This window comes from Macaca nemestrina, chromosome 18, assembly GCF_043159975.1.
Source record: "Macaca nemestrina isolate mMacNem1 chromosome 18, mMacNem.hap1, whole genome shotgun sequence".
Lineage (NCBI taxonomy): Eukaryota > Metazoa > Chordata > Mammalia > Primates > Cercopithecidae > Macaca > Macaca nemestrina.
The window spans coordinates 27,709,453-27,722,640 of record NC_092142.1 but is presented as its reverse complement, the minus strand read 5'-3'; the positions used below and the strand labels follow the sequence as shown (position 1 = coordinate 27,722,640).

Below are 13,188 nucleotides of genomic sequence, written 5' to 3'. Positions count from 1 at the left end.
GATTACACGCGAGCCTGAGCTGTCTCCACTCCATTGTTTTATTATGTACAAACGCTACAGAACGAGGGGGACAGACACGCGTGGGGTCAGAGGGGCTTGGTGGGAGGAGTTCACAGAGCAGACGGTGCACTGGGGCCAGGAGAGCAGAACACAGGCCATATCTATAGGGCAAGCAGGGAAGGAGGGGGTTAAAAACGAGATCCAAGCCAGCCAGATCGCAGGAGGTGCGGGGGCGTCGTCCCCCTTCTGTTCTCCCCCCAAGGTCACAGTGCATGCAATAAAATATATGTACAGGAGCTGGATCCGTCCTCTGCAGGGGCCCTGAGGGTCCAGAGCTCCCTTTGGGCGGAGGGAAGCCGGTGGCGCTCCCTGGCGGCCAGGCCGGGCTGGAGCCACATGCGTCGGGGAGCGGGGGTCAGTCCCAGCCGTTGTCTTTGATCATGTGGTTGAGTTCAATGATGTACTTCCCCTCTTTGTACTTCTGGCTGCTCTCAAAGGCCTGTTCCTGAAAGGAGGGGCGGGACCATCATCCCTGGAGCAAGTCTCACCACAAGGCACAGGGGTTGGGGAGTGGACATGAGTGGCCCCATTTTACATATGAGGAAACTGTGGCGGAGGGGCAGGGCCGCGTTTCTCACAAACACAGAGTAGAACTCCCTGACTCAAAGGTACTTTTCAAGTATTAATGATGGCTCCAACAGAGAAGATAGGGAAATGGCTAAAAGATTTCACAGTTCAGGTTTGCAAACTGGTGGCTTCATGGCCATTTTGGCCTACAACATGTATTATATGTGGCAAACGACATATATAAACTCTCTCTTGGACAGCAGTTTAATAAAAATAACTTTAAAGTATTAAAATATAAGTAGGCCGTGCTCACTCCAGTTTGCCCAGCCTGCCCCCAACTCCCAACCCCTCCAGTCTATGCTACCCTTTACACATCTACAGTATCTGCTTGGCCTTGCAGGTACTTGAGGGTTTTTTTTTTGTTTGTCTTGTTTTGTTTTGAGAGGGAGTCTCGTTCTGTTGCCCAAGCTGGAGTGCAACGGCACGATCTCGGCTCACCGCAACCTCCGCCTCCTGGGTTCAAGCAATTCTCCTGCCTCAGCCTCCTGAGTAGCTGGGACTACAGGCACCCGCCACCACGCCGAGCTAATTTTTGTATTTTTAGTAGAGATGGGGTTTCACCATGTTAGTCAGGCTGTTCTTGAACTCCTGACCTCAGATGATCCACCTGCCTCGGTCTCCCAAAGTGCTAGGATTACAGGCATGAACCATCATGCCTGGCCTGGCACTTGAGTTTTTGACCTCTTGTCTAGGCCAGCTCTTTATTTATTTATTATTATTATTTTTGAGACGGAGTCTCGCTCTCTCGCCCAGGCTAGAGTGCAGTGGTGCAATCTCGGCTCACTACAAGCTCCGCCTCCCAGGTTCACACAACTCTCCTGCCTCAGCCTCACGGGTAGCTGGGACTACAGGTGCCCACCACCACACCCAGCTAATTTTTAAAATATTTTTAGTAGAGACGGGGTTTCACCGTGTTAGCCAGGATGGTCTCAATCTCCTGACTTCGTGATCCACCCACCTTGGCCTCCCAAAGTGCTGGGATTACAGGAATGAGCCACCGTGCCCGGCCGGCCATCTCTGATAGAGGTCGAGTGGCCAAGCCACCTGTCCAGAGACACACAGCCAATCTGTGGCAGGGCCAGCAGTGAGCTCAGGTCAGGGCTGGCTGGCTGGCTTTGCCTGGGGCATCTACCTCATAGAGGCACCACAGCTCCAAGCGACGCCTGAAGAATCCTGTCCCTTGCAGTGTCCCAAGAGCATCTTCCTTTGCCACATCTAATCTGATCCCTGTAACAATCCTGGGCGCTAGACAGTGGCTTTATCTTCCACTGACAGATAAGGAAATGAGACTCAGGGTAGTGAAATCAGACCCTGGACAGCAGCAGTGGCAATGAGGGCTATGGAAAGGGAGGCTGGTGAACCCAACCTCCATGTTGTTGCACAGTCTGGGGCAATTTTTTCTGATACTCTGAATGACAATATAAGCTGGTGGTCAAGAGTTTGGAGTGAAAAAAAAAAACCAACCAACTCAGATTTGGTCCCTATTCTGTCACTTACCAGTTGTGTGATCTTGGGCAAGTTACCTAACATCTTTGGGCCTCCCTGTCTTGTTCTGTAGAGATAATACTAGCTTCTACCTACAGGATCACTGCAATGATTGAATGAGATAACAGACGCCAGGCACACAACAGTGCAAGGCACATAAGCATTCAATAAATGGTGACTCTGATTATATCCTAACTCTCAAATGCGGATCCAAGTGCCTGGGAGAAGGGATGGGTTAAGAGAAAAGTTCTACAGCCCTTGCAGGGTGCAAGAGAAGAAAATGTGGTGAGGGATGAAAAGACAGTCTGACTTGTGTGAGCTAGGCCTATGCAATCTGAAAGGCTATAGGATGACTGCTTGTCAGGAGGAGGTGTTGGAAGGTCAGGTCAAAGGCTAGCCTAGGGTCAGAGGTGGCTGACTCACATATTTCCAGCCCAAAGTGGTCTTGCAGTTCTCGCAGTGAATGTCGGCGACAGCATGGAGGCCGGTCAGCAGCACCCGCTCCTCGGCTGGCCCGCAGCCCACGTTCACCCTGTGGGGACATGGGGCAGTCCCAGGGAGGGTCCTGCCATCACAGGCCCCCCCTCAAGCACTGTGCCTGTCCTCCGCATCCAAGAGATGATGCTCACAGCTTCCTGCCTGCACCGGGGAACTCTGGGAGTCTCAGCAGGATGCCAGGGGTCACAGGTCACAACAGATGTCAGGGAAAGCAAGAAGGGAGGCCAGATACTCACACAGAGTTGAAGAGGTAGGCACGCCCCTGACTGCCCTGGAAGGACTAAAGGGTGGGAGGGTGGGAAGAGAGGAGGGGGTCAGGGCTGCCGGTGGGGAGCTGCCAGGCAGCCCCTATAGGTTCCAGCCCCACTGTGGCCTGGTTGGTTACCTTGGAGATGAGGTCGTCGTGGTTGGCCAGGTGAGCGCGGCAGTGGGCACAGCTATACCTCCGGTGACAATCATCCAAGTAGGCCTGAAACGTCTTGGGCTTTGAAATCCGCACCATGGCGGGGGCCGGGGGCAGTGGCCCCACGCGGGGAGCGGCCCACGGGGAGCAGAGGGAGCCCAGTGCCTGCCAGGGAGGGAGTAGGTGGGCTGTCAGGACCTGGGCCATACACATGCGAGGCACTCCCAGAGCCGTGGGGACTCACTCTGTCACACTCGGCTGCTCTCTCCTTTCCCCAGAGCCAGCAGCCTCTCGGGGACCAGAGGCGTCTCAGTTTTGACTCAGTGAGGAGGCCTCAGGTTGCATCAATGGGGAAACTGAGGCTCGGAGGAGCCCAGGGTGAGTCACCCGCCTGCTTCCGGCCTCACCCTTGCTGACCTGGCAGCTGAAGCTGGAGGAAGGGGCTTTGGAGGGCTAGGCTGTCAGTTCCCAGTTTCGGGGGAGCATGGACGGGTAGGCGCTGGTTGGTCCTTGCGACCTCATCTGGAGAGCAGTGGGGTTCACTGGGGGTTTAGGGGGTTCATCGGGGAGAGGGTCCCCCGCCTGGAGGAGGCAGGAGGCCTCGCCGTGAAGGTGGAGGGTCACCTAGCAGAGGAGGGGCTCTCACCTGCGGTCGCCGAGGCCTCCTCTACGCCCAGGGGCTCTTACCTGCATCGCGGAGCCTTACCTGGACCCCGGGGCTCACCTGGGGCGCGGGGGTGGGGGCGGGCGCCGGGGGAGGGGGCAGTCCTGGCCGGCTGGGCGGGGGCGCGGGGCGACACGCAGCCCTGACGGCGCGGGCCTCACCTCGCCTGGGCGCGCGGGGCCCGGTCCGCCGGGGTGGGCTGGCCTGGGAGTGGGGGGCGCTCCTGGCGGGCGCCGTCCCCCCCGGCCCGGGTTCGCAGGCGCCTGGACTTGTTTACACCGAGCCCAGCTGCTGCCGCCGCTGCGGCGGGAGGGGGAGGGGACCCGCCTCCCATCCCGGCGGCCGCCGTGGCCAATGGGCGCTCCGCATGCAAATGAGGGGGCGCGTCACACGGCGGCCGGCGCAGGCCTCGGCCGCCCCTCCCCCGCCGCCCGCTCCCGCCGGCCCGGAAATGCGGCTGCGGCCCGCGCGCCCCCGGCCTGCTCGCATTCCTGCTCGCGGCCCGCGCAGGGGCGGGGTCGGAGGGTCTAGTCCCGGCGCGGAGCGGGGAAGCGGCTGGCGCTGGGACGCTTGCCGTGGGGAGATGAGTATAATGACCCGCGTTTGCCCGCCACCCGTGCCCCGCTTAATCCCCGCATCAATCCCGTGAGGCCGTTTCTCCCGTTGACTCCACTGTACCGGGGGCTGAGGCCCAGGGAGGTCTCGCGGCTCCCCAGGTTATCCAGCTAGTAAGAGGCGAAGCTGGAATTCTCACTGTGGGCCCATTCCATGGCCTTTGCCAGAGCGCCAGGGGCACTCTCAGTTCACCTCTTAGAAGGGAAGACCCAAAGGTGCACATTCCTGGCAGGCCCTTGGCAGCCAGGGCGTCGGACCAGGCAATTCCTACTGCCCAGCATCACCTCCTCCAGGCAGCCCCTCGGATGCCTCTGTTGGGACAGCTGAGTTCCTCTTCAAAGACTCAACTTCCCGGTCATAAGCTGTAAACAGATTCTACCCTCGCTTTTTCTTCTTTTTCGCAAATAGTCTACCCTATTTGGGAAAGTTAAACCTTAGTCAATCGGGATCAGCTCAGATTGTGCGGTCCAACCCCCCAGCCAATGGGGAAAGGACACAGAAACAGGAACTGCGTTAGGGTTAAAAACCACTTCCCTCCTCTGTTCAGGAGGTGGGGGGGTGCTCTTGAGATTACAACCAGTGCAAGCAGCACCCTTCTGCAGAAGTAAAGATGCCTTGCTGGGAAGTCTTTTGTCTCAGTGCTGGTTTTTCTTGACTACACTGAGCGCTTGTTTTCAACAAATTTGGGGGTCTTCCAGGATCCCATTATCCTTTGGGAGGGGTAGCGATTACTTTTCCTTGTGAGATGCGTCCCACTGCCTTGTTGCTGTGGCCCCGGGAGGGGAGGATTGGGTCCACCCGAAGTGGCAAATAAATCCGGACTCTCAGCAACGTGGGCAGGAAGGATCCTTAAAATTCCCAGGCGAGTGGGTAACTCTGCACAGACCAAGATAAGAAAAGTTGCTACTGGGGCGACAAAGTATTTCCTTGGTGGTCGGGGTCACTTGGAGGTTTTTGTTTGTTTGTTTGTTTGTTCGTTTGTTTTTGAGACGGAGTCTCGCTCTGTCGCCCAGGCTGGAGTGCAGTGGCCGGATCTCAGCTCACTGCAAGCTCCGCCTCCCGGGTTCACACCATTCTCCTGCCTCAGCCTCCCAAGTAGCTGGGACTACAGGCGCCCGCCACCTCGCCCGGCTAGTTTTTTTTGTATTTTTTAGTAGGGACGGGGTTTCACCGTGTTAGCCAGGATGGTCTCGATCTCCTGACCTGGTGATCCACCCGTCTCAGCCTCCCAAAGTGCTGGGATTACAGGCTTGAGCCACCGCGCCCGGCCCACTTGGAGGTTTTAAGTGCGTGGTTGAGACACGTCAGTGGACACGAATCGAGTGTGGAGTCCAGACTTGGTTCCATGGTCACCTCATATGGCTTAGGGCGGTTTTCCAGTCAGGGGGATTATACCGACCCACTATTGCTAAGAGGGGCCTAAAATTGCCATGAGGGAAGCGGCCAAAAAGGACGAAGGGAGTATTCACACGAGTGCAAGAAACCTCCAGTGGGAAAAGGGAGAGGTTAAGCCCCTAGGAAACGGGCACCAACCTCCAGAATGGAAATACCCCAAGTAAGACAGGGAGTACAAAAGGCCAAGTGGACGATAAAGTTCCCCCTGACAGTCCTCTAGGCCTTATGTTAGAGTACTGGAGAGAGAATGAAAACCAAACACAAGGAAAGACAGCGAATGATAAAATATTGCTGTTTTATTTGGACCAAGGAACCTATCCTCAGACTGTCGGTCTTTTGGCCAAAGTTTGGATCAGATAAGGATTGGATATGCCAACTCTTAATCCAGTATGTTAATGAAAAAAGTCCAGTCTCACAAGAGGAAATAGGTTATGCTCTGTGTTGGAGACAGGAACTTGTCCTTCCCTTTCCCTTAAAGGATGATGTAAAAGAGAAACCAAATTCAATACCCCCCCAGGACAACCCAGTTAAGTCAGATTCTACATCTAAAGATGCCAATGTATAGGATCCCCTAGACCATCTTCCCCTACCTACCCCCACCCCAGGCTAATCACTCAGTCCCTCCTCCACATAACCCTGCCCCATGGGCTTTGTGGCCCTACATCCCCATTGAGTAGCCACTGGCACATGTCCTTTCCTCAGGAAAACTTCAGCACAAGATGGAAACAATGCCAGAGGGATATTCAAAACTTTCCTTTTCCCTCTGCCTCAAAGGAGTCTGCCCCAACCCCTTTTCCCTTAAGAGAAGTAGCACTGGGAGGAGGGGGTATTGGTTTCGTAAATGCCCCCTTAACTAGTTCAGAGGTTAGAAATCTGAAAAAGGAACTCAAACCATTATCAGATGATCCCTTTGGAGTCACAGATCAAATTGACCAATTTTTAGGGCCACAGTTGTATACTTGGGCTGAATTAATGTCCACCCGAGGTATTCTCTTCGCAGAGGGGGAAAGAACCATGATCCACAGGGACGCTATGACAGTCTGGGAATGTGAACACCCTCCTGGTCAAAACATCCCAGCAGCAGAGCAGAAACTCCCAGGCCGGGACCCTCAGTGGGATAGGAGCAATGCAGCCCACTGAGAAAACATGAAAGACCTCAGGGATATGATAATTAAAGGGATTCGGGAATTGGTGCCTGGAACCCAAAATATTTCCTGAGCATTTAATGTACACCAAGAGAAAGATGAAGGGCCCATGGAATTTTTAAACAGACTTAAGGAGCAAATAAGAAAATATTCAGGCTTAGACATAGAGGACCCACTTGGACAAGGGATTTTTTTTTTTTTTTTTTTTTTTTTTTTTGAGGCGGAGTCTTCACTCTGTCGCCCAGGCTGGAGTGCAGTGGCACCATCTTGGTTCACTGCAAGCTCCGCCTCCCGGGTTCGCGCCATTCTCCTGCCTCAGCCTCCGGAGTAGCTGGGACTACAGGCGCCCGCCACCGCGCCCGGCTAATTTTTTGTATTTTAGTAGAGACGGGGTTTCACCGTGTTAGCCAGGATGGTCTCGATCTACTGACCTCGTGATCCGCCCGCCTCGGCCTCCCAAAGTGCAGGGATTACAGGCGTGAGCCACCGCGCCCGGCCAGACAAGGGATGTTAAAGCTCTATTTTATCATCAACAGTTGGCCGGACATTAGAAAGAAATTACAAAAGATAGGAAATTGGCAAGACTGCTCCATAGAGGAACTTTTAATTAAGAGATGCCCAGGCTGGGCGCAGTGGCTCATGCCTGTAATCCCAGCACTTTGGGAAGCCGAGGGGGGCGGATTACGAGGTCAGGAGATCGAGACCATCCTGGCTAACACGATGAAACGCCATCTCTACTAAAAATACAAAAAAAATTAGCCGGGCGTGGTGGCGGGCGCCTGTAGTCCCAGCTACTAGGGAGGCTGAGGCAGGAGAATGGCGTGAACTTGGGAGGCGGAGCTTGCAATGAGCCAAGATTGCACCACTGCACTCCAGCCTGGGCAACAGAGCGAGACTCCATCTCAAAAAAAAAAGAAAGAGATGCACAAAGGCCGGGCATGGTGGCTCACTCCTGTAATCCCAGCACTTTGGGAGGCTGAGGTGGGCAGATCACAAGGTCAGGAGATCGAGACCATCCTGGCTAACATGGTGAAACCCCGTCTCTACTAAAAAAATACAAAAAAATTAGCCAAGCGTGGTGTCGGGCGCCTGTAGTCCCAGGTACTCAGGAGGCTGAGGCAGGAGAATGGCGTGCACCCGGCAGGCAGAGCTTGCAGTGAGCCGAGATCGCGCCACTGCACTCCAGCCTGGGAGACAGAGCGAGCCTCTGTCTCAAAAAAAAAAAAAGAAAAAAGAAAAAAAGAGAGAGAAGCCCCAAAATTATATGTATGAATGGATGAAATGGATGAAAAAAAGCAGAAACAAAAGGCAAAAACTATGCTGTCCACTTTACAACAGGGAACTCTACAACAGGAAACCCAGGAAAATAGAACTTATAAACCCTCTAAGCAACGGGCTGTGAGACCCCACACAGGAAGTAAAAGGATGAAACCTGAGAGTCACAGAGCAGGCCAGGGAAGAGGGGAAGACAGATGTTTCAGGTGTGGAAAGCCAGGACATTTTAAAAGGGAGTGCCCGAAAGGGAGAGGAAAAAGGAAGTTCTTCCACTCATGGCATTTGAAGAAGAATAGGGGGATCAAGGGCTCTGCATCTTTCATCTCGAGTCCCACCAGGAGCCCTTGATAAATCTGACGGTGGAACCTAAATCAGAGTTAATCACTTTCTTTTTTTTTTTTTTGAGACAGAGTCTCGCCCTGTCGCCCAGACTGGAGTGCAGTGGCGCGATCAAGGCTCACTGCAAGCTCCCTCTCCTGGGTTCACGCCATTCTCCTGCCTCAGCCTGGCGAGTAACTGGGACTACAGGCGCCCGCCACCACGCCCAGCTATTTTTTTGTATTTTTAGTAGAGACAAGGTTTCACTGTGTTAGCCAGGATGGTCTCGATCTCCTGATCTTGTGATCCACCCGCTGTGCTGGGATTACAGGCGTGAGCCACCGCGCCCAGCCCAGAGTTCATCATTTTCGTAGTCAATTTGGGAGTGGCTCGCTCCTCCCTATGTTTTCTTCCTTCAAGTTTAGCATGTTCAACAGAAGAGCTTACTGTCTCAGGGGTTAAAGGGGAGGGATTCAGGGCAAAAATTTTAGAGGAAACAGGTTAAATATGAGAACAGGCCGGCCACCACAAAGTTCTTGTTAATCCCCAAAGTGGGAACTAATTTGTTAGGAAGAGACTTAATGTTACGATTAGGTATAGGCCTATATGTTAATCAGGGAAAATTCCTCACTTCCTTAAACCTACTCGCTGCCACAGAAGAGAGCCGAATGCATCCTGACATATGGTTAAAGAAAGAAAATTGAGGGAAACTACAGGTCCAATCCGTGTGAAAATAAAAATTCCCTTGGGTGGATGTGGTGGCTCACGCCTGTAATCCCAGCACTTTGGGAGGCTGAGGCAGGTGGATCACCTGAGGTCAGGAGTTTGAGACCAGCCTGGCCAACATGGTGAAACTCCATCTCTACTAAAAATATTTAAAAACTTAGCCAGATGTGGTGGCATGCACCTGTAGTCCCAGCTACTCAGGAGGCTGAGGCAGAAGAATTGCTTGAACCGTGGAGGCGGAGGTTGCAGTGAGCTAAGATCACACCATTGTACTCCAGCCTGGGTGACAGAGTGACTGTCTCAAAAAAAAAAAAAAAAAAAATTCCCAGGGAAATGGTAAGCAGAAAACAATACCCTATTCCCTTAGAAGCTAGAATGGCTCTAAAACCTATAATTGAGGGCCTTGTCCGTGACGGACTCCTTGAACCCTGTATATCCCCTTATAACACTCCAATATTGTCTGTAAGAAAGTTACATGGCTCATACCGGCTAGTAGAAGACCTCTGGGCTATTAATCAAACAGCTCAAACTACCCCACCCCCCCGCTGCTGTTCCCAACCCTTACACCATTATCAGCAAAATCCCACACGATCACCAATGGTTCACAATGATAGATTTGAAAGATGCTGGCTGGGCGCGGTGGCTCACACCTGTAATCCTAGCGCTTTGGGAGACTGAGGTGGGCAGATTGCCTGAGCTCAGGAGTTTGTGACCAGCCTGGGCAACATGGTGAAACCCTTTCTCTACTAAAAAAAAAAAAAAAAAAAAAATTAGCCAGGCACGGCAGCATGCGCCTGTAATCCCAGCTACTCAGGAGGCTGAGGCAGGAGAATTGCTTGAACCTGGGAGGCGGAGGTTGTAGTGAGCAGGGATTGTGCCACTGCACTCCAGCCTGGTGATAGAGGCAGGCTCCGTCTCAAAAATTAAAATAAAATAAAGTAAAATAAAATAATATAATATAAAATAAAATAAAAATAAAAAAAGAAAGATGCGGCCGGGCGCAGTGGCTCAAGCCTGTTATCCCAGCACTTTGGGAGGCCGAGATGGGCGGATCACAAGGTCAGGAGATCGAGACCATCCTGGCTAACACGGTGAAACCCCGTCTCTACTAAAAAATACAAAAACCTAGCTGGGCGAGGTGGCGGGCGTCTGTAGTCCCAGCTACTCGGGAGGCTGAGGCAGGAGAATGGTGTGAACCCGGGAGGCGGAGCTTGCAGTGAGCTGAGATCCGGCCACTGCACTCCAGTCTGGGCGACAAAGCGAGACTCTGTCTCAACAAAAAAAAAAAAAAAGAAAGAAAGATGCTTTTTGGGCTTGCCCTTTAGCAGAAGACAGCCGGGACATGTTTGCTTTTGAGTGGGAGGACCCTTACTTAGGTAGAAAACAGCAGTACCAGTGGACAGTCCTACCCCAGGAGTTTACAGACTCCCCAAATCTATTCGGTCAAATTTTAGAACAAGTCCTAGAAATCTTTTCCCTTCGTTCATCCATATGCCTACTCAAATATGCAGATGACCTGCTCATTTCAGGAAATAGCAAGGACCACATAACCACAATTCCAATTAACTTCCTGAATTTCCTAAGGGAACAAGGGTTACGGGTCTCAAGGAGTAAAATTCAGTTTGTAGAACCTGAGGTAAAATATCTAGGACACCTCATCAGTAAAGGCAAACGGAAAATAGTACCTGAACGAATTGAAGGTGTCACATCTCTACCTTTGCCTAAACAAAGCAGGAACTTAGAAAATTCTTGGGATTAGTTGGATACTGTCATCTATGGATTGACTCTTATGCCCGAAAATTAAAACCTCTATATCAAAAACTCACCCAAGAAGGACCAGACCCCCTTCGTTGGACCCCATCAGAAGTCCAACAAGTAGAAGAGTTAAAACACCTACTTGTAACTGCCCCCGTTCTAGCTTTGCCCTCCTTAGCCATTCCACCTTTTCGTCAGTGTAAACAAGGGGGTGGCTTTAGGGGTACTCACCCAAAGACACAGAGGCCAGCAGCAGCCCATAGCCTTCCTGTCCAAAGTTCTTGACCCAGTAACCCGCGGATGGCCCCAGTGTGCCTAATCCATAGCAGCAACTGCCTTGCTAGCGGAAGAAAGCAGGAAAATGACCTTTGGGGGAAGCCTCTTTGTATGCACCCCTCATCAAGTTAGGACCATTCTTAATCAGAAGGCAGGAAGATGACTCAACAATTTGCAAATATGAAGCTGTTGGGTGGGCGCGGTGGCTCACACTTGTAATCCCAGCATTTTAGGAGGCTGAGGCGGACAGATCACAAGGTCAAGAGTTCGAGACCAGACTGCCCAGCATGGTGAAACCCTGTCGCTGCTAAAAATACAAAAAATTAGCCAGGCATGGTGGCGCACGCCTGTAATCCCAGCTATTTGGGAGGCTGAGGCTGGAGAATTGCTTGAACCCCGGAGGCAAAGGTTGCAGTGAGCTGAGATCAGCTACTGCACTTCAGCCTGGGCAACAGAACGAGACTCCATCCCCCCCTCTCAAAAAAAAAAAAAAAAAAAAAAAATTGAGGCTATCTTATTAGAGAGGGATGATTTAACATTGACCATTGAGAATTCGCTCAACTCTGATGCTTTCCTAATGGGAAATCCGAACCGGGAGGAACCTGAGCACAAATGTTTAGATATGATCAGTTATCAAACTAGAGTCAAACTGGATCTAAGCAAGACCGTATTCCAAACCGGGCGTCACCTCTTTATAGACGGCTCCTCCCAGGTAATCGAAGGAATGAGGCATAACGGGTGCTCTGTAGTTGACGGGGAAACCCTCATGGAGGCAGAGTCAGGGAGACAGCCCAATAACTGGTTCACTCAAACATGTGAACTCTTTGCATTAAATCAGGCCTTAACATCTTTTCTAAATCAGGAAGGAACTATTTACACTGACGCCAAGTATGCTTTCGGAGTAGTCCATACCCTTGGAAAGATCTGGACTGAACGAGGCCTCATTAATAGTAAAGGCCAGGACCTTGTCCATAAAGAATTGATTATACAAATACTAGAAAATCTTCAACTGCCAGAAGAAATAGTGGTGGTCTATGTGCCAGGACACCAGAAAAACCCATCCTTTGAAAGTCAGGGAAATAACCTCACAGATCAAGTAGCCAAGCAAGCTGCCTCTTCTCGAGAGGCGCCCATTTTCCATCTGACCCCTTGCCTTCCCCTCCAGTCGCAATCCCCATCTTCTCCAACGCAGACCAAGAAATGTTAAAAAGAATAGGAGCTAAGGAAAGCTCCGAGGGAAGGTGGGTATTACCAGACGGGAGGGAAATGCTGTCTAAACCTCTTATGAGGGAAATATTGTCACAGCTTCATCAAGGAACTCACTGGGGTCACCAAGCTATGTGTGACACAGTCCTCAAAGCCTATGGGTATATAGGAATCTATACCCTCACTAGGCAGGTGGCGGATAGTTGCCTAGTATGCAAAAAAACTAATAAACCCGAAGGAAACAGCCTCCACTTTATCAAGGGAACCACCCCTATAATTGCCAATCCAACCAGTGCAACCCAGTACTTACCTCTATTACTACCCCTACCTCCACCGACCCTAACTCCACTCTAGGTTGCTTCTATGGCTTAGGAGCCGATGTTACTGGAAGGGACCCTATAGGCTTCTTTGAAATATGTTTTGTTCACCCTTCTCTACCTCCTACCGTTTCCCCTTCCCCAAGCTCACCAAATCAAACCATTCCTCACCTCTTACCCAATGACAAAACCAAAGTAGCTATAGTAGAAGTCAAGGACTTAAAGCAAACCCTAGCCATTGAGACCTGGTATCAAGATACAAATGCCTGGCTGGAATGGATTAAATATTCTGTTCGCACCCTGAATAAAAGTGACTGTTACGCTTGTGCAGCAGGCAGGCCAGAAACCCGGATTGTCCCCTTTCCACTCAGATGGGCCAACCAACCAGGCATGGACTGTATGGTAGCTCTCTTCCAGCACCACGGCCTGGGGAAACAAGATGTGCACCACTCTTTCACTACATTTCCCAAAGATCAGGAGCCC

At 51.8% G+C, this 13,188-nt stretch overlaps 1 protein-coding gene across 1 annotated transcript; it reads right to left on the bottom strand.

Annotated features, from left to right (window-relative positions):
• Window positions 1–20: 20 nt before the first annotated feature.
• LOC105482883 (yippee like 3) lies at window positions 21–4,287 on the bottom strand. Its single transcript, XM_011743311.2, is given in 6 exon segments — window positions 21–505; window positions 2,536–2,644; window positions 2,847–2,890; window positions 2,996–3,178; window positions 3,839–3,858; window positions 3,861–4,287. Coding segments are annotated over 6 exon segments (597 nt in total). The 5' UTR covers window positions 4,012–4,287; the 3' UTR covers window positions 21–415.
• Window positions 4,288–13,188: the final 8,901 nt, after the last annotated feature.